Source organism: Lactuca serriola, chromosome 5 (assembly GCF_051521515.1).
Source record: "Lactuca serriola cultivar US96UC23 chromosome 5, Lser_US96UC23_V15, whole genome shotgun sequence".
Taxonomy (NCBI): Eukaryota; Viridiplantae; Streptophyta; class Magnoliopsida; order Asterales; family Asteraceae; genus Lactuca; species Lactuca serriola.
In genome coordinates, this window is record NC_136412.1 from 349,265,097 (window position 1) to 349,287,452 (window position 22,356).

Sequence of the window (22,356 nt, forward strand, 5' to 3'; positions counted from 1 at the left end):
AGAGCGTTTGAAAGCTTGTAGCTTTTAGCGTTTGACAAAACATTCAATTTTGAACAAAAAGTTTCGTTTGACACTATAGTTTAGTTTAAACAAAATGTTTTAAATTTAAAAGTTATCTCATATAACAATTAACAAAACGTTACCAACTAATTTTGCCAAATACACCACTCATACCCAAACAACCCTAAATGAATAAACTAACTGCAAAACCACCTAATCCTCATCCTTAATTAAAATCACATCAAAGTAAAAAAAGACTGGTTTTTACTCGTAAAAAGCTATATATTCATTCTTTTGTTCAAATTTCAATTTGTAAATTTCACAACTGCTTCCTAATTTTTGATCCCTTGCAAATATTAATTTAATATTTAATAAAAGAACTACGTAACAAATCAAACATTTAATATTCAACATGATTAGACTTGTTATCTTGAGACATGACAAGTCCAGGCAGAAGCAGTGTACAAAGCAGTCTCTTTCCACCCTAACCGAAGCGTCCCATCCACTTGACCCAAAGTATATCCATGTGTTGGTGGAAACATGTTAAGAATCAATTGACCTTGTGCCAGTGAGTTCCCACTCATTGGTACCTGCAAAAACCCATTTCTCCCAAGTTCGCTTCTCCACACCCTGAATTTATCCTCACCGCTCCTCCCTGGTCCGCCCACCGCAAGCACGTTGTTGATCTCTCTATGGATCAACGAGTGCTCAACACGGTGGCGACTGTTGTCGTCGCTTGGGAGGAACGCTCCAAGAGCGTCGAATATGGCAGAATAGTAATGAAGGGAACCAACAAAACGATCCAAGAATGAACCTCCGTGGGATATGTCTTGTTCAACAAGGGTGATGATTCGAGGGTTGAGTTCTTGAAGGAGTCTCATGGTTTTCCAGTCAGTCCCTGTAGCGTCATAAAGCGAATGTTGAAGCCAATGTACAGCTAGTGCATCACCTCTTCGGATTTGTAGCATGGAGAGATCAGCTACATCTCCGACTTTCTTGACCACAGGATGGAACTCGAAAGACATTCCTAGACGTTTTGCGAAATTCAAGAGTTGTTTCCCTGTTTCCACAAGAAGTTCCATGGAAGTACCCATGCCAGTCATCCTCACATGCGGTGGCCCTTCCATTCGTGTGGCCAATATGTGAAACAGTGCTGGCCATTGTAAACCCTGCATGATGTCAAGGTCCACTATGTGGACCCTTTCCCGACGTTGAAAAGCCTCGAGAATGGCTTGGTTAGAGGTGAAATGAGCAAACTTGACAAAAGGAGAGATGTTGTTGAAGACTTGAAAAGCACCATGAATGAGCTTGTGATTAGTCAATGGTGAGCAAACCCCTAGCCATGAGTTCACAACCCTACTAGCCATGGCTTTTGCAAAATAAGCAACAACTCTCTCACCACAAGAAGGTGAATAAGGAGAAGCCATTTGGGTTAACTCAAGAACCATCCTATGAGCCTCACCCAAATTATCAACCGAAATAGCAACTGCACACTCAAACAAAAGCGCAATCAAATTCAACCCTTTATTATTACCCTGATCACCACATGACCTAACATCATCCGACCAGTTCCCCCTGGGTATCTTCCGAGGTCTTGTTTCACACACGTCAGGTGAAACGACACCGTAATTAGCAGCTGGCAAAGTGTCATCCGTGTGGAAGCTCTGATCTTCAAGGTTGGACTCTTGATGAGGCAAGTCTTCAACGAGCGTCTTGGTAACATGTTCAACCCATTCAGAGAGCTCGTTTGGTCTCTCTATGTTTGCAGGCGCCTTTGAACTATAGTCGCTAAAACCATTCAGTGAGCTTGAAGTTGTCGCAGTTGAGGTAACATAAGCACCAAGAGTGTTGTTGTAGTCCCATTGTTCATGGGGCTGGATCAACTCAAGAGCACCTTGAACCACGTCAAATCCAGCTCTCATTTCGCTTCTGTACGTTTAAGAGAGAGAGAGAGAGAGAGAGAGAGAGAGAGAGAGAGAGAGAGAGAGAGAGAGAGAGAGAGAGAGAGAGAGAGAGAGAGAGAGAGAGAGAGAGAGAGAGCAAATGAAAGGGTTTGCAGTGAGGTTTAAAGGGTCTGCAGGCCAAAATGGAGTGTGTGTTAATTTACATATATTAATATAGATATATATTGCATGCATATATAAATAATTGTGATAGAGGGCAGCCATGGCCGGCATAGTTAGGGTTCAGACAGGCAGAAGAAGCTAAATTGCAAATGGACAAACACACCACGTTGGTTTCGGTAGTGATTTATTATTATTTTATAGATTAAATTATGATTAAGATTTAATTAATTCATAATTATGTTAAGATACTAACAACCCAATTCTTGAAATTAGACCTATTCGTGTAATTATGTCACCATTTTTAACACACTTGGACTAAAAATCTACCGTTTCTGGGTTCGAATATCATATTGGGGTAATGGATTGACGACCAAAATTTTTGTTTCTTAGCTATGGTTTTAGGGTCTGGTTGAAAAGAACTTTTTAAGGTATTAGATATTTTATATACCATATTATGTTGTTCTTTTCTTTTATGGTAAACTGCTTCTTGTAATTCTTTAAAATGTTTCTTGTAATTCTTGGTTCTAGTGTCTAGTTAGTTTTATTTTATTTTTTATATATCGTGTCACCATTCAAATATATATTATATATAAAGAGAAAAAGAGAGGAAAGATCCATTGAGATCACAACAATATTTCTCACAAAAATATAGGCAATTACCATCGGGTTTTGCAGAAAATAACATCCATTGATTACGATAAGTCGACTTTTGTTGTTAGATTTAGGCTGTTAGGTGTGGGCAATGTCTACGGGGACATTTTCGTGCGTTATGACGACACAAACACCGTCATCTTCACCGTTTTTGCACGTTATAAGCTTGTCCATTGCTTCCCATTACCACCACAACATCCTATAACGACCGTTTTTTTTTTCTAAAAACGTTGGTGGGCGTTTCCCACACCGACCAGTCTTAGGAGGAAAATGCATCGTTATCCGAGAAAAGCAATTAGACATGATCATTATACAATGGCCACAGGTACTATGTTGCTTTTTTTCATTTTTACACAATATAGGAAATATGTCTATTTATTTGTTAGGCTTCATGATGTTGCCCCCAAAATTAGTAAATTGATGCATTTTTGTGAAGTCCAAAATGTATTTACCTGAAAATGCTCTTCATGTTTCTAGGGAAATAGACTTAATAAAGTAATTAACTTTTTTGTTTGTTCATATCTAGGTAACTATCTTTTTTTTATACATTTAGGTAACGAATTTTTTAGAAGTGTTCACATATGATCATTATAACCGGCTGTAGCAGGTTACATCTGGTCATAATGGTCATATGTGAACACTTCAAAAAAGTTCGTTACCTAGACGTGTACAAAAAAAAGATTGTTACCCAGATGTGAACACACCGAAAGGTAAAAATAAATTAAACGAATGGTCCATGTAGTTTGGGTAATTAGTGTGTTTGGTCTCTAACTTATTTTTTAACTTGTATGATCCATACTGTTTATTTTTGTTGTGCGTTTGGTCCCTGTCTTACCTTAAAAGACTATTGTGCCCTTTTTTAATTTATTTTTTAATTAATTTTCTTATTTATGTATTTATTTTTTATATATTTTAAAAATTTAATAAACCCCACATCAACGTCTTCACTATCCCTTCTTTTTTAGGTCCTTCAACTCCGGCGAACCAATCCCACAACACACTGTCTCTTCATTGAATTTTCCACCACCACAACCCAATAGAAGGGTTGTGGGGTTGGTTCGTCAGAGTTGAAGGACCGAAAAAAGAAGAGATAGTGAAGACATTGATGTCATTAAAGATGGAAAGGAAAGATAAGTTGAGTAGGATGAGAGATGGGATGGTGACTGGTGGGACCGAACTTAAATATCTCAAATGTGGTTTCAGGTTTAGGGTGAGGAGATACAAATATATAGGGTATGTTAATTTTTTAAAAATATATAAAAAAAAAATAATACATAAATAAGAAAATTTATTAAAAAATAAATTAAAATAGGGTACAATAGACTTTTGATGTAAGATAGGGACCAAATACACAACAAAAGCAGACAATAGGGATCATCTAAGTTAAAAAATAAATTAGGGACCAAAAGCACAAATTACCCAAACTATAGGGACCATTCGTGTAATATACTCTTACATCTTCGGTTTGTTCATATCTGGGTAACTATCTTTTTTTTGTACACATCTAAATAACGAACTTTTTGGAAGTGTTCACATATGACCAATATGACTGGTTATGACCGAATGTAACCTACCACAGTCGGTCTTAATGGTCATATGTGAACACTTCCAAAAAGTTATTTAACTAGATGTGTATAAAAAAAGATAGTTACCCAGATGTGAACAAACCGAAAAGTTAATTACCTTATTAAGTCAATTTCCCATATTTCTATGACAAGACGACTAAAGGTGGCCAATGTCTTGTGGGTTACTCATGAGGTATAATAGTCTTCCTTTTTAGAGTAATTTTTCTTTGACAAAATATGTACTTTAACAAATAAATATAGGTACATATTATTTATATAGTTGATAGTTTCATTTTATTTATTTTTTTTTATAATTTATTTCAACATATTTCTTTTTATAGGTACATATTATATATATATATATATATATATATATATATATATATATATATATAGAGAGAGAGAGAGAGGGAGAATATGTGGTTGTTATGTACCTAAACTTATATATAGAACCCTCCAAACTATGTAGTTTTGATCAATTATATCTAAACTAATCATGATATCTCGCTTACTATCCTTCTTTAATCATGTGACTTGCTAAACCGATCGAATTTATGTTCTTTTTCTTCATTGTGTCTAAGAACTTAAAGCATTAAAAGTCATGATCATTTACTCAACCTTACTAAATTTTAAATAAAAACAAATACAATAAAATATAAAAGAAGAACATCCAATAACTCAATCAAGGTGTTCACAAATCATTGGATATAGTTTTTCAATTGAAGGAAAAAACGTTTTAGTTATATTCGTTAAAAATATATTTATTTTTTACTTTCCTATAAACCTCAATGATTTTTTTACAATAAAAATATATATAATTGATCTTTTTCATTCCATAATTTAACTTAATTCAATGGTAATATATTAAAACAAAATTAAGAGAAAATGAAATTGGATTTGTTTTGTTTAAAACTATGTCGTTTAAGAGGTTTTATACCTAAGCTTAGGTACATAACAACCACATATTCACTTTTTTCTATATATATATATATATATATATATATATATATATATATATATATATATATATATATATATATAGTTGTAGATTTTTAAAAGACTAATGTGGAGCGGAGATGTTTAGGATTTGTAGGAAGCATATGGATTTGGAGAACAATGAATTATGAGTTTGGTAACTTGTGGAGTTGATGCAAATTGTGAGCTTGTTGTTAAATGGAAACTTGAAAAAGATGGGCTTGTATTTAAAAAGAAGACAAAGGAATATTTGAGCATGCGACGTTAATTGATCGAGCGAGTGCACAAGCTAACGGGTGATTTAGAGAGGGCAAATTGGGCAAAAAAAAAAAAACTTAGAGAACTATGGGCTACAAGTTGATGGGATACAAATGGGTCAATGGGCTAAAGTAATGAAAGCCCAATACATAAGAAGTTCACTCAGCAGGCCACACCGTGCAACCATGTGTGGCCCGATCAAGCTCTGGTTAAATGGCATTTCTGAAAATTCGCATTTTGTGTTATTCAAAGGTAGTTTGGTGAGCACTTTCTACCATTTTTTGGATCCGAGTTTGGAGCGTTTTCTCTGAAGATGTGAGAGTTTTTGAAGACACAAAAACCTTAAAGAATCTCTCCTTTCATCCTTGAATCTTGATATATGTTTGGTATTTCTAACTTTTATTTTCGTTTCTTGAGTTTAGCCATGTTAGTCTAAACTTCTCTTGGTTGATTTTGGTGAAATCCATGGATAATAAGTTGTTTGAAGATGATTATGAGATTTTGGTGATTTTTATGAAAGTGTTTTGCATTTAAACTTCCTTCTATTTATATGTCTTTATTCATGAGTTTAGATTAGATGTATATCTAGTGATTAGTTGACTAATTTCTTGATTAAGTAATGGATCTTTAAATTAGCAAGCAGCAAATGGTTTTTGTCTTAGTTTTCACTTCATACAACTCCTATATAACCCTCATTATAGATACTCTAAATTGAGAATGGTTCAATTCTCAATTCGGGTATTTTCTTTTGAATTGGTGGCTTCAACTGATGGTTTCTGGCATGATCATATGTCTGTAACCTAAGAATGGTCTCAGTTGAATGTTAGCAACTTGTTTCGGATCTTGATGTGTTTTTACTGGGTCGGGGTCTCAAAATTAATGTCGAAAATAATACACTTCTTGGTATTAGTGTTTCTAATGTTGCGATCACTTATATGGTTGGTGTTTTAGGTGTGGTGTTTCTCCTTTACATTTCTCGTATCTGGAAGTTCTGGTTAGTTGTAGTCTCATTGCAGTAATTGGAAGGGTGTTATAGTCAAATTTGCTTCTATGTTACTGAACTAGAAAGTCAAATCTTTGTTTGTCAGTGGTCGTCTTTCTTTGATCAAATCAGTTCTTGGGAATTAGCCTACTTATTATATGTCCTATAAGATTTTGTGTTGTCCAAGAGAAACTGGAATCCGTACGTAACAACTTTTTTATTAAAGGCGATTTGGAAGATAAAAGATGACATGGATCAAATCGAATAAATGTTTGGCTAGTAAAAATCTAAGAGGTTTGGGCATTGGTTGTATTTTTGCTTTGACCATAGCTATTTTGTTCAAATGTCTACGGAGATTTAGAACTTATCCAGATATAGTGAAGGTCATTTAGTCTATTCATGGTGTTGGTGGTGGAATTGGTTGTGCTCGGTTCATGCTTCTATTAATAGTACGTGGATTGCCATTATGAAGTCAATCAAGAGTTTGGTAAAAAAGGTTTGATCTTATGTTTGCTTGTAAACGAAAGTTGGGTGATGACGCATGTACTTCTTTTTGAAATGACATTTAGTGTGGTGATAGTCCACTTAAAGTTCAATTCCCAAGAGCGTATGATTTGGATTGCAACAAAAGCTGTTATGGATTCGAACGACTCAACGTGTACGAATTTTAGGATATACCTTGGGAGGAAGAGAGGAGCAAGGGCAGTACTTGGCTTTGAGGAATTATACGAATATTGTTATCTTGTCGGATTGGCATGATGCTCGGATTTGGTCCATGGATGCCTCGATGAGATTTGCGGTTGGGCTTTTTATTGATACTAACACTTTGGTAGTTGACACTAACCCAGCTAGGGGGGGAATTGGTTATTCCTTATCAAAGTTAATATTTTTTTGTTGTAGGCTTGCTCAGAATAAGATCCTGATCCGTGTGGATTTGGATAGGAGATGGATACACGCTTAAGGATGATTTTTAAATTCTAGTGCCAATCTAGAAAATTAATGTCTTTTAGTTTATCATTCACAATGACAGAGCAAGTACTTATGGTGTTAATGTGGTTATAACATATACGTAACAGGAAATAGCCTTCTATTAGCATATTAAATTATTAATTAGATTCTAATAAATCAATAGTCTTTAAATATGATTTATCATACTAAATCCATATTGCATTTTCAAAAAAGTTTGAATTATCAGATTCTCATAATTGCAATTTCAAAAAGTTTGAATGTTGAGACTCCCATGGAGTTATTTAGGTAGGTAACAAATTTACCAATTGCATTAAAATTCAACTACTTGTATCTTTGGTCCAAGCCCCACCCGAAACCACCAATTAAGTCACAAATTAACTTATTAAAGAGATTGTGATTACTGACCCATAGGTTGAAGGAACTCGCAAAAAGCTTGTCTCACCTCCCCTACAATAAGTCTAGGTATCAACGCTACCGGTTGTGTGAATGTACAAGTCATTGGATCAATCATTTTACGGGTATGTTGGCAAATTAATTAATTAAATCATTTAATTTTATTAATATATCCCTTAAAATATGGACTTTGACTAAGTTTGCCTAAAATATAGTTAATTTCTTTTGAAAATTATTGGCCACAGTGAGTTATACATATTCACACAATAGATAGAGATTTGTCATTATTACCCACGAGTTGACTCGACTCCGAACAAGTCAAGTAGTAACTCGTAATTTTGAACCGAGTCAAACTACAGAGTAGACTTTTTATGGTTTATAAAGACCGAGACTCGTACGATTAGACTCGTGACTAGTTCATGTTTGACAACATTTTAGTAATGTAATCTATTATTTATAGGAGAAAAAAAATCGGTGACGCAGATGGCCCAAATCTAAAAGTAGTTAATCTATGACGTTATCATTAATGAGGTCAAGATGTCCATTTCTAGCCATGTAAATACTAAGTCACCTTGGTTAGGGGTGCAAACGAGCCAAGCTACTCGCGAGCTACTCGGGATCGGCTCGTTAAAAACTCAACTCGAAACCGGTTTTAAACGAGTCCGAGCCGAGCTCGAGCTTAATATTAAGCTCGTTTATTAAACGAGCTCGAGCTCGAGCCTATGTCACTAAGCTCGATTAGGCTCGCGAGCCTAAACGAGCCTTTATATAATATAATTTATTATTATTTTCTTATATTAAAATAACAACATATTTGGGAAATTATGGATTTCGGTTATTAGTAAACGAGTTTTTTAACGAGCTTGAGCCGAGCTTAAGCTTATTTAGGCACATCAAACGACAAACAAGCCGAGCCCGAGCCGAGCTTGTATAATTCTTTACGAGCTCGAGCCGAGCTTAGTAAAAGAAAGCTCGAATCGAGCCGAGTTCGAGCTCGAGCCTCATATAACTTAAACGAGCCCGAGCCGAGCCTGGCCAAGCTCGGGCTCGGCTCGTTTGCACCCCTAGCCTTGGTTACCGGTTAAAACAGTCGAAAAAAATGACAAGATGAGCTTGATGGAGTGACTGATTTTTTTTAATTTTTTAACATCACAATCACAGCGACTTTAGGAAAAAAGTTGGGTGATCTAAATGGAACAAGTAAAATGTAAGTTGCTATTCAGTTACTTTAACCCAACAAAAAACCGCAAGGGTGTGATTGAATAATAACAATATAAAACTAGTTTGTTTCTTCATTATACAATCAAAAGGCGAAGCAATTTGAAAGAAACATACCAACATATATTGGTAGCAAAAATGAAGTGTACTGTTGACTGTTTTCTCCCTCTTATAACCTATTCATTTGGTTGCTTTCTTCAAACACTCCACAAGTATACAGTTGAAAGAATCAAAATGCTGCCCATCCAGCTGCACCTGTTTTACTTTTAGTTGATCCAGGAAGATTCTTCTGCAACCATCATAAGTATATCATAACAGAACCTTTAAAAACCATTAATATCATGCACTTTATATATAAGTTAGATATGGTGAGAAAGCAGTTTGTATGTATCTTCATGACAACTAAAGATAAGACTCAAACAAATAACATCCCAATCAACTTAAAACCAAAGTCTAGGTTATTAATAAGCAATGACTTAAGGCTTATAAGGAGTTCATAATATTTCTTGCTCATTGATAGATGTGGTATGAATTGTGAGATATGGAAACTTCTAAGAGGTGATTTAAAGACTCATAAATGCTGAATTACAATAATAATTGTGGTTGTAAGAGATGGTTATTATATGCATGGCATATTCCATTCATTATGGTCAAGTGGTCAACAACGTAATTTTGTTGAATTAGTATTCTTATGCATTTATATTTATGAGTAAACTACTTGCTAGCTAAATGCAAGAAAACAATGGGATTGTTTGTCAGAAAAGAAAAAATAAGGATTCTATCCTAGGGCTAAGTGAAAGAAATAGCAACATACTTTCATTTATTCATGTATTATAGCATATAACTTGCATTTCATTCTATTATACGCTGTATTTTTAGTTTATATATATATATATATATATATATATATATATATATATATATATTTATTGGCACTCTACTTTGAAAAAAAAATCTACCCCAAGTCCCACCTATAGCCTTGTATTCCCAATTTCTTTCTTATTATGACATTATACTTTGAAAGATGCTTTGTGTGTTGATGAGGATGACAATCTGACATTGCTGTAATTGGTTAAATTACTCAAAGCACAATGTTGTAACATAATAAGTAGAAAATGGGATGTTATAGACGTATATTAAACAAATTAACGAAAGTACATTGCTATTTCCTGCATTTAACCCTAATATCCTATGTATTTAGTTGGATATTTGATAGAGAATTGAAGGCAACAATAAAATAATCTTATTAAATAAGCTAAAGTGGCAATTTCATGGCGATAGACTATTCTAAACCTAGGAATAAGGTAATGTAGGTGATTGCAAAGCATAACCTTTATAACAACTAAAGAGTAGGAATGGAAACTGGAATCATGATTGAAGTATGGTAAAAGACATCAAATGATAAAGATACCTCAAGTTGAGAGAAATCAGTGAAAGCATTCGTAGAATGCCTTGTTGTTTCCTTGGTTCCTTCAACAGTGATACTAACTTTTGTAGAAGTCATCCGAACAGCAGCAGGATCATTGGGTGGGGGTGGGAGAGGAGATCTGATTCTTGAAGTGGAACTTGGTGGAGGAGCAAGGCTTAAAGGCTTAATATTTCCAGTTCCAGCAGGACCTCCTGACAACCCAGCAGAAGAAAGCATCCCAGATCCACTAGCAGGCTTGTTTTTTACACTTATCCGAATGGTTTCACCTTCCTGGAACACATGTTGCACAGAGTTAGTTTAAGTTAATCAATGCATGAACACAAATCCACTCCATTTCTAAGATTGACTCCTTCATAACATTCTTTTTAGGTGCATATCTTGCGTAAATTTTCTTATAGTTCTTGCTAATCAGAATCTTTATGCCAATTTTGCCTGTCGAGCTTAGTGGTGTTAACTAGATTAAATCATGATCATCAGCACCAGGTAAAACTCTGATAGCTGTTATGCTAGTTTTGGATGAAATAAATCCACAGTTGTTCAACATTGTGAGCTAAACAAGCTCCAAAACCGATTCCAAATGTAAGATCATATGACCAGATCAAACACTGAATTATAATTCCAATGCGTGTGCACGGAAAATGAGGTAAGACGTGTACCTTTAATCTATGGTTCACAGCAGGATGAATATCAATATGATTCGCATCGCTAGCTTCACCATCCTCCTTTTCGTTCTCCCTCTTGACATACTTATCATGATCCGATAACGCCACATTGAAATCAAACGCCTCATTTCTCTCCGTAAACCCTAGCCCTATAAACGCGTGCTTCCCCGTTCCATCCTCGATCTTCAACACAAAATACCTCGACGAATCGAGAACGGACTCAACAGCATTCTCTCTCTGCCCAGGGTAAACAAAACAAGCGGCAAATAAATCGCCGGAATTTGGATCTTCTAACCGGATCTCACACCGATCCTTACATGAAACCACACGGAGCCTACCGGACCAGATCTTGTCCGACTGAAGCCACTCACCACACTTGTAACCGCCGCTGGTGGATCGCGGCGGGATTTTAAAAACGGAAACTTCTCGAACCACTAGTAACGTGTGCTCGAATGACTCTTCTTCCTCCAAGTCAAACGACATCGTTATGCTCTTTAAATATCGACAAATGTGAATACGGATTCGACCTAAGAAATATGTGGATTTCTTAAGCTTGCAGTGATCGGAATTGGAAATACAAAGTTATTGATGTTGAATTTTTTATTGCTTCTGTTCCAACGTCGGATAGAAGAATGAAGCTAACCGGTGGAGTAGGTGATGCGTGGTTTCGAAGAAGGAAAGCATATGTGCTCTTGCGTGTGCAGTCAGGAATCCGGCTTGCCGGCGATGTTAGATTATCTTTCCTATTTTATCTACCATTTGCAAGATTTTATTTTCATTTGGCTCAACCGAGTGAGACTTCGGGGATGCTCGTGGTAATTGGTAAATGAAATGGACTCGGCAACCACCGTGGTCACGTAGGTGAGTTCAACTCAGCATTGAGCAACGGCGTTATTTTGAAAATTTTTTTTTTTAATAACTATAAATATAGGACATTCCTTCAAAGGTTTCCTCAAAACTTTCTTCTAAACTCTCTAAAAGTATTATCTTCGTCTTCTTCCTAATCGATTATGTTTGATGTGTTGTTTGAATCAGCCATAAATATTATTTAAGAGGCTGAATAGAAGATAGAATAATTGCGTCAAAAAATGTCGATAATGCTCGTTGAAAAAAAAAAAAAAGATATGTACAAAGAAGTTGAAAAAAAAAAAGATATGTACAAAGAAATTGTGAAGCGCCTCACCAACACCTCATGCAATATTATTTTGAAAAAATGCGATTTTTCAAGAATATTATTTTCGTCGGCGATTTCGTATGCATATACATTTGTTTCAGCGTATCGTCAACTACGTCACGACAGCATGTCTATATGTTCAACAACGAGCAAATACTAAAGTTACAGTTGGTTTTACTTATTTACAAAAATGCATCGCTGCACTTTGTCAATTAGCATACGTCATTTACCCTGATGCACTAGATGAGAATCTTAAGATATCTGAACGTACTACACGACAAAGCTTTCACAAATTTTGTAAGTATGTCATGAGATTGTATGGTCCACGATATTTACGCAAACCTACATGTAGTGACGTCCAACAAATATATATTGATCATTCGAATGTACATAACTTCCTTAAAATGTCGGAAAGTTTGGATTGCCTCCACTGGGAAATGAGGTAATTACCCGAATACACATCAATACCAATACACATGAGGTGATCAATGATTATCCAACTATCATACTTGAAGTGGTGGCCTTACATGCATTATTTGGTTTTATTGGTTCCCTCAATGACATAAATGTTGCTTTTGAGCTTGGAAGCGAGGAGTACTTGGTGAGGATAAGAATAATTCATGACGTTGAGACTCATCATGTTCTACGTAGAGACTTAACAGAACATATTTGGATCGTTGACTACATCGATCATAACGCATAACCTTTTGATGATATAGACGGTCAATTTTTCGATGAAAATGTCTTTTAGGTCTATCTAGGTTTGGTAATTTTAATTTCTATGTTTTGTACTTTTAAATTTTATATTGTTTTTCTAGGTTTGTTGTAACTTCTTTTGAAGTTTAATGAAATTTTAGTTTTAAAATAATTTATTTAAATTTATTATTTTTAATATAAATTAATTTTGGAAAAAAAATAGCATGACAGGTGTGGCAACCCACGCCCTGTAAATGAATTTTTTTTTATGAAGTATGACATATCCTAGGTGACGCCTATGTGGAGTATGGCAACCTTCGCACAACTCCCTCCGACCTAAATATAAGAGTTTTTTAATTTATTTTATTTTTCTTCAACTAGAAATTCTTCCTTCCGGCTTCGCGGGGATGTAGATCGAGAGTCTATTTATGTCCATTTTATGGTGGATGTAATCTATAAATGTTGTATTAGGCATGAACCATTTTTCTAATATTTAAATAAATGGAACATTTGTTGTAAAATAATTTTTGCATAAATACATTTTCTGTAAATTACATGAATAATTTTGATTTTTTATATAGAGACCAAACCTACCAACATATGAAAATTACAATGATAATTTTGTAATTTATTTTCTACATAAAGACCAACCTACCAAAATATGAAAGTATTATAACCAAAGTCCAAAACCTAAACGAAAAAGAAAATGGACAGGCATCTTTTCTTTAAATTAAAATGACAACTTTGTAATTTATTTCAATATGGGAAGTTGGGACCAAATGTGCCAACATACAAAATTATTAATCGACAAAAACCTTTTCTATAAATTATAGAGACGCGTTTTGTAATTTATTTTATGCATATGGACAAAACATTTCAATCGTAAGTATTATTGACACGGTCTAAAACGCAAATATAAAAAAAATGAACATTGATATTTTCTACAAATTAAACAGACAAATTTTGTAATTTATTTTTATATACGATTTTTTACAAAAGTCGTCTTTTAAAAAGCTGCAAAACCCGATATTTATTTATTTGTAAATGAGATAAGTTGTAAAAGGTACTTTTTAAAGAGTAGAATTAAACTTAAATTTGGAGGAAAATTATAAGAAAAAAAGTTGGATAGGGTTTATTTGATGTTGGGGAAAAAGTTGGGCCAAATTTATATATATACTAATTTAGAAAGACACGATGAACAGGATTTGTTTACTATTGGACCACTTTTAAATTTTCTTTTTTGTTTTTTTCTTTTTCTTTTGGCAGTCAACCTTATTGTTCAAAGTGTACACGAGTCCTCGTCTTCTTTACCACTCCACGTTGATCAGTTTACTCTCTACACGTAACCATCCACCGCCTCAAATGTCTCACCTTTCACCTTCCCATATTTCACATTTACTCTTCGTCTTCTCTCATATGTATCACCACCTACCACCGCCTGACGTATCACACCTTCATTACAATCGATTCAGATGCATTAATGGGAATATTGATCGACGGCTCCATTACAATCGATTCATATGATTCTCCACCCCATCCGCGTGTAGCCATCGCCGTTGACTTCCGATAAAAATATGACCTTTCTTACCCATCACCGTCTCTCTCCCAGATTAGTAGACTAACATCATCGGTTTTGTTCTTCACAGTTGAGACCCAAAACGCTTCCACCACCACCGCCTTTTATGCCGCTGCTCACCACCACCATATACGCGTATACAAACATGACTGCAGTCGATCGTCTCCACCGATTCACTCCGCTGCTTCTGCACAATCTTCAACCTCCTCTGTTTGTAAACCGATGAAGCTTCCAACTTGGATTGGAGGTCGTCGTCCTATTCTTATGTCGACTAGGCCTCCTCCTTTTGACGCCAATCTGTCCGGAGATATGATCAGTATAAATGGGTGGCAATGTTAGTTTTGGATTTTCTATTATTCTCTTCTTTTATCGATGTCTTCTTTCTAAGCAAGAAACACAGTCTCCTTCGACTTCAAAACCCTTGAAAACCCCCCTTCTTATTTTATGGAGTGAGAAATTGCTAAAGAGAGAAGGTATGATGGACGTTTCAGCCACGGGCGGTAGTTCAAGAGAACTTTCGCCGGAGGAAGAGATGCTGATCATACATTCCACTTCACTGGCAGCCGAACCTCTAACCAAAGTAGGCGATACGTTTTGCTTAATTAGTAGAAGGTAAGACCGATATTTTTTTATCTCTTTCAATCGCGTATCTATATCTGTCGAGACGATGATTGAATTTGTTGGTCATTTTAGTAGAATGTAGCGGCTTCATAAAGAATTGGGGGTGTGGTTTCATATAAGGGGGTGATTCGAGAAAAGGAAGGCTGATGTTTGTCGATTTTGAGGTTCCTGCAGTTAATCTAATAACTATCATCTAGAATTATGGTTTAATTAGATGTTGAATTTTGGTATGAGTAAGAGTTAGTGCAAACTAGACAGTCTTCGGAAGTTGATCTATCATCTATGCACGATTTTCCTCTTCAACATTGGTTTGGTTGAAATTATTTTCTTTTTTGGGTAGAATGCATTGCTTGTATAAACGATTAGGGTTTTAGTATCCAGTTTACATGGGTGTGACGATAAAGGCAGTCCAAAGTTTTTTTAATTCAAGCTCCATACAGTTAACTCCATAGTTGTTATGTTCACTTAGTATCCTTCTTAATATAGGGAAAAGGAGGTCGTGAGGTGGGGTTGCTACTTTGGAATTCAAGAGACACAATCTTTTCATTGTTTGAGGTATGATTAACCTCATAAAACAATGTGTATCGATCATACAAATAAATTTGACATTAATTTAAAGCTATACAACATTAATAAACATTACTTAATAGAATTTGACAAGAGAAGGCTCTCTATAATTCTTTCCCATTTTCAGGAACTTTTGTGGGTATACAAGTTGGTGTCGCCTCTTAAGCTTGGTATGGCGGAAGCTACAAGAGTTTGTAATGCACTTGCCTTGGTTCAGGTAACTATTACTGAATATTAATTTCTTTTCCTATTGAAATATTTTTTTTTCAATTCTCCTTCTACTCTACAATGTGTATGTGTGTTTGTAAATTGTATTTGGTCTACTGATCTCTGGATGAAAAAACTACGAATTTGTATTGGTTGATTGGAAACGTTTAATTTTACGGGTTTTGTGTTGTAGGCGTTGCCGAATTAGCAACCTGTCGATTACCCGACTTTTAGGGGTTAGGGTTACTGTTTATACAACTTATATGTGAAAGATACATTTAGGAGATATATACCCCTGTGGTGGTTCTTAATAAATAAAACGTTTGAACCTTAGAAATAATGAAAAAAAACCACTGTGCTTGAAAAAATAAAATAAGCCACTGATCTTGTGTGTTAGAATGTATTTGCATTTACTATACAAATAATGAAATAAACCAATGTTCTTGCAAAAAAGAAACTTAAACCGCATCATATTTGAGGAAGGAACAGTTTTAACAGTTGTTGCATGTATTATGTTACTTCTGGGACATTTTCTAGGTCTTTATCACCTCGCACATTGTTTTCCAAGTTTTATTTTCGACTAATGGTTAATTTTCCATAAAGAGTTGATACGCATTGTGTTTACATACAATTCCAAGTTAGAGATGAATTTGAATCTCTATCAAACTGACATCTAGGTCACAAAGAGTACTCTCTCTATAGCAGTAGATGCTTTTTTCTGTTTCCATGACCCTAAATAGTCATTGTTTGAATTGTGTAGGAAAAACCACCTGCGTGAAAAAACATTTAACTAGAGATTTTAAGAAGAAATATAAACCTAAGTAATTATAAAACTGCATTCTCCTATCTACCAAAGTCTTTCATTTCGAATCTAATAATTAATAAATTTCTTTTTTCGTTCATATAGCGACCATTGGTGTTGAAGTTCACCCTCTGGATTTCTTCACTAACTGTGGAAAGATTCGATTTTACTGCAGGGACACAGCCGGACATGAGACATTTGGTGGTCTTCATGATGGTTATTAGTAAGTATCTAATATGCCATTGTTTATTTATATCCAATGTCTAAAATGCCCTTTATTAACAATGACAATAAGCATATTTACTGACCTATTTGAATGATGTTCAACATTCATGGTCAATATGACGTCATCATGTTTGATGTAACTGCAAGGTTGACTTACAAGAATGTTCCCACATGGCATCATGATCTTTGCCAGTTAGTTTTGTGATATTTTTTATCATGAATCTTTATTGTTTCTTGATATATTTTTATAGTGTTTGTGCGAACATCCCAATTGTGGTATGTGGAGACAAAGTTGATGTGAAGAATCGTCAAGTGAAAGCAAAACAACTTAGTTTTCATAAGTTGCTGGGTAATGCATCAAGGAACGAGTAGAGTACAACACCAAGAAAGTTGAAGATCCTCTCTGCTCAGCCCAAAAAGGACGGCGGAGGTGGTGGTGATAAGAAACCCAATGAAAAGCCACCGGAGAAAAAAACCTTGGAGAAAAACCTGCCAATGACAAAAAACCAAAAGAGATGCTGCAATTAATTAATGGAAATGTTGGGTTATGAGTTTATTCCATTAAATTAATGATTTATCAAAATTTATATTGTATTTGATTGTTTTTTTGGCGGTGGTTGCTATATAGCCTCAACAAAGCACGGTGGTTCTCAAGATTCTGCTCCACTTCTACTCTAGACCAATTTCATTCAAGTATATATTTCCAGTTTGCTATAAATGGGTTGTGTGTCTCGCCCAAAACAGAGTTACAACCTATTGCCATGTTTGTCATCTACAAATAATAAGTTCTAATCCCGCAACGCGGGTTCCTTCACTGGTTTATACTAAAATAAAGTGAGTTAAATAAAAAGAAAGTATAATGACTTAAAATGATAATATATTTTTTGATTTTTATATATTTGGTCACTCAGTTTTTTTTCGTCCACATTTACCCCATTAATTTGTTAAATTGTACATATTCAGTCCTTATGACCGACTACTATAGGTTAGCCGGTAAAAATGACTTAATAGGGTAATATATTTATCACTTTGTACACATTTAGTCATTTTTTTTTTGCAAAATAAGTCAATTTGTTTTGGTACTCATTTAGTACTTATAAATGATTTATTTAGTTTTTTCTCACAACATTGTACGTGAGATAATCATTAATGAAGTTTTTAGGGATTTTGATGTTTGTGTCCATAGCGATCTTGACTACTTGGTTGTTTAGGTTATGTCTTCTGAACGTCATAACTTCTTCATACGATTTTGAGTTTTAACGATCTTTATATTCATGTGTTCGTATTTAAGTCTACTATAACTTTCATTTAGATTACTCCAATTCAAAAGTAATATATTTTTACTTACGATCTTTGTATCCATACGGTTTTCTATGAATGCATGTGGAATGTTTTTTTTTATAAAATCATAAGTAAAAATATATTACATTTTAATAGGAGTAATCTTAACGAAAGTTGTAGTACACTAAAAAATGAACATGTGATATAAAGATCATTAAAATCTGATATCGTATGAAGAAGTTACAACGTTCAGAACATAAACATCTCATCAATGATTGTCCCACGTAAGATGTCGTGAGAAAAAACCTAAATAAGTAATTCATAACTACTAAATTAGTACAAAAACAAAAATGATTTATTTTGAAACAAAAAAAATATAAATGACTAAATGTGTACAAAAATATTAAAGACTAAATGTGTACAAAATGATAAATATATTACCCTATTAAGTCATTTTTCCGGCTAACCTGAAGTAACCGGTCATAAAGACTGAATGTGTACAGTTTAACAAGTTGAATGGGTAAATATGGACGAAAAAAAAAACACAGTGACTAAATGCGTGCAAATCGAAAAATATATTATCATTTTAAGTCATTATCCCTAAAAATAATGGGGATAAGGGAATTGAACCCTCGACGAATGTGTCAATATAACTTGCAACTTACATATTTATCAATATATATATATATATATATATATATATATATATATATATATATATATATATATAAAAGTATATTCAAATGAGTCTTAGAATATATTTGGACCACTTAGTTTCTTTTAATTAAATTTATAAAATAATAAATAGTTATCAAAAAATAATTAAAATACTCATCCCATATCCCACCCAATCCTCACCTACTCTATCAATATTAAATTTGAACACTCCACTTTCCCTAAATCCCAAACCATCACCACCACTGCCAGAGTCACCAGATTGTCATCACAATCATCGGAACGACATCGGAATCACTAGAACGACATCGAAATCACCGGAACGGCGTCGGAATCAGTGATTTGTTGCTTCTCCAACTTCTTTAGGTATGGTTGTTAGCATCTCCTTCCGTCTATACTCCTCCCACCGTCGGAAACTACATCCCTCGGTCTCTTATCTCCGATAAAAAGGTTTGTTGGCCTGGTTAGTTGATGGCCGAAGCGAAAGTCTCTTTGTCGGTATCCCGTTCTCATTTCCGATCTAGTTCCTTCGGTCATCGTATGCTAGCATATCTGGTTTCACCGACCTCCATTGTTGTTGTCGAATCTGTCATTGTAGTTATCGGGTTTTCCCTATCACACCATCTACAAAACTCTTCTCATGCTTTTTTTTGTTGATAGATTTGAGGTTCATTCAATATATATCGTTGTCTAGGGTTGTAAATTACATCATGGATTTGCAAGAGAAATGATATTGAATAATACCAAAATGAATCATAGTGACGCATGTTTAGATTGTATTGATTCGTTATACCTATTTGTCCTTTCGGTGACTACCATTGGGTATGAAACCCTTCGTCGAAGATATCTGCATCGTTTTTGATTTTTTGTATCTATTCTGATGGTAGAGTGTGCTTTTTTTTTAATTTAGTGGAGGCAAAAATCCATAAGAGCCACAGAGAGAATCGGCGATTTGGTTTTGCACTGTTAAATCATTGTCAAGACTTGTAAAGTGGACACAAAATAATATTTATTATGAACTTCCTCCATATTGAGTTTCCCAATAAACCTCTTCCAACATATTAAATATCCAATCAACCTTTAATAAAGTCTTTGTGTATGTGTATGTTTGTCTCGTATTTGGTATTGGTATGTAAATGACTATTTTTGTTCCACCCAGAAGGAAAATTGTAAAAGCCAAGAAATGGAAATTAGGAAAAATACACCAATAGTGTAAAACTATGATTTTTTTACCCAATTTTTATACATTTATTTAACAGAATACGTTGTGGAAGACTTACTATGATTATTTCAAAAACATCACCAATGTTACTTTCATGACAAAACAAACCCAATAAAATTTAAAGTACACAAAAACATATTCATGAAAACCCAACATGTCCAAATGGTATCATAACTAAATATACTAAATTAAACTACCCAATGGTTCTTATTCTCACCAAGGCATCATGTCAACCTACATGTTCCAATACACAAAAACCAACAAGCAAAGAACAAGTATTATCATAAGCTAAGTGAGTCAACATAGTACAGTGTTAAGAGAACACACATATCATAGATGGATTCACACCAAACATCCACACATAGTTAAAGACTCCATGAATGAAATTTTAGGGATTTTAAGAAGTGGTTGTCGAGGCCAACAAAATTAATAACACTAAATCTTACACTAAAATAGTGTACAATGGTAAAGGGATCGAATCCATGGAGATTGGTTCAATTTAATAACTTTACGAAAAATCTATTTGTAAAAATACTTGTAAAATGACAATAAATTAAAAATGGGGGGAGGTGTTTTGAAATACTTGAAACAAAATAGAATTAAACTAAGATTTAAATGGACAATTTCGACAAGAATAAGAGTTTGATGTAAAATCAATAAGAGAAAGATGGTTGACTTGAGGTTTCCTCAATTTGACTTTTTGATGAACATATCATTAGAATCCAATGGTGCAATACTAGTTTTAAATCCTTAATTTGGCTATAATAATCCAAGGAACTTGAGATTACCTAGACTTTTCTTAGTTGTTGAAATGGTTAGAGAAACTCATAACAATTTCCTTAGTCAAATTCACCAATTCCATTAAGCATGTAATTAGTGAAAGTCAACTAGCATTAAGAATTCACCAAATCCAAAAGGAGTCAAAAGCTTCCACTACCATGTTGGAGAAAATGTTTTTATGATTGTGTGAATTAAACCTAACACAAAAACCACTTGTTGCTTGCTAATTTGAAGATCCTTTACTTAATCAAGAAATTAGCCAACTAAGTGACAAACACATTTAAACTCATGAATAAAAACATACAAGTAGTGATAAGATGTTAAAACACAAAAAAAAAATCATAAAGGTTCAAACACAAGTTCATGGAATCTTAAACATTCAACAATTAGTCAAAGGATTCCGCCAAAGTCAACCACAGTTAGTCTAGCCAGGCATGGCTAAACTTAAGAAAACAAAGTTAGTAAAGATTGTACCCAACATTTAACAAGAATCAAGAGGTGAAATGATGAAGTTCTTGAGGGTTCTTGGACTTCAAAGTGCTCCAAAACTCCAGAGAGAATGTGTTAAAATCGGATGTTCAAGATAAAGCTAAAGAGGCACACCAACCTTCCCAATATAGAACTCAAAACAAAATCCCGAAATTGCCCCTTCAGGAATCCACGTGGGCCGTGTGGAAACATTACGCGGGTCGTGTGAGTTTGACGGATTTTTGGGCTTCTTCAAGTCTTGGGCCCCCGCAGCTATTCCATTGGCCCAGTTTGAGTCTAATCAGCTTCTAGCCCATTTTTCTTCAAGAATTCTTCAATTTGAGCCCAATTTTTCGTTCTCCAAATCACTCATAACTTCCACAAACTCCTAATTATCGATCTTCGCACACTCGAAAATTCTCCCGCGCCTTGCAAATTTAAAGTTCAAATCTTCCAAGCCTTCAAGCAATTGACAAGCCCACTCCATGAATCACCTCCATAGCCATCAAGCCCAAAATCCTCGTTGTCCTCCAAGTCCAATCGCCTCCTGTAGATTCCGCTCCGTTAGTCTCTAAAAAATCTGCAATTATGCTCATGAAACTAGAAAGTACCCGAAATGGTCATAAAATAACAAAAAGGAAAATATGCATGAAAATTAACTAAAATGCGAATGACATGTGCTAAAATATACTACAAAAATAAGTAAATAAAATGAAACTATCATTAAGCAATTTCATAACACCAACTTGACGACTTGTAGGCCCCAACTAGTCGAGTAGAAACCAATAAGGCCGTGTATTTCGGAGAACCTACTTGACGAGTTGGAAAGCCCAACTCGACGAGTTGAGGTTGTGCATGAAAATCCTAATTTTTAGAGTTTGCACCCTATTTAAA

General features: G+C 34.6%; 2 protein-coding genes and 1 pseudogene across 4 annotated transcripts; 1 reads left to right on the top strand and 2 right to left on the bottom strand.

Moving 5' to 3' along the window:
* Positions 1 to 425: 425 nt before the first annotated feature.
* LOC145051111 (scarecrow-like protein 23 pseudogene) lies at positions 426 to 1,922 on the bottom strand (annotated as a pseudogene).
* A 7,164-nt stretch (positions 1,923 to 9,086) lies between these two features.
* Positions 9,087 to 11,797, bottom strand: LOC145055549 (uncharacterized protein At1g03900-like). The gene is made up of 3 exons (XM_079003909.1): positions 11,163 to 11,797; positions 10,489 to 10,776; positions 9,087 to 9,366 (listed from the first exon to the last, which is right to left on the bottom strand). The coding sequence occupies exons 1-3, from the start codon at positions 11,649 to 11,651 to the stop codon at positions 9,307 to 9,309; spliced, it is 837 nt and encodes a 278-aa protein (XP_078860035.1). The 5' UTR covers positions 11,652 to 11,797; the 3' UTR covers positions 9,087 to 9,306.
* A 2,510-nt stretch (positions 11,798 to 14,307) lies between these two features.
* On the top strand, positions 14,308 to 17,221 carry LOC145052113 (uncharacterized). 3 transcript variants are annotated; one of them, XR_013683979.1, is made up of 4 exons: positions 14,308 to 14,948; positions 15,722 to 15,790; positions 15,930 to 16,019; positions 16,987 to 17,221. XR_013683979.1 is itself a non-coding variant. In XM_078999923.1 (4 exons), exons 1-4 carry the CDS (start codon positions 14,937 to 14,939, stop codon positions 17,033 to 17,035), a joined length of 498 nt encoding a protein of 165 aa, XP_078856049.1. In that variant the 5' UTR covers positions 14,308 to 14,936; the 3' UTR covers positions 17,036 to 17,221. The 3 variants fall into 3 exon arrangements, 2 of the variants coding, with proteins under 2 accessions (XP_078856049.1, XP_078856050.1); XM_078999923.1 differs by having other exon boundaries at positions 14,308 to 15,226; XM_078999924.1 differs by lacking the exon at positions 16,987 to 17,221 and adding an exon at positions 16,770 to 16,933 and having other exon boundaries at positions 14,308 to 15,226.
* The last annotated feature ends 5,135 nt before the right edge of the window (positions 17,222 to 22,356 follow it).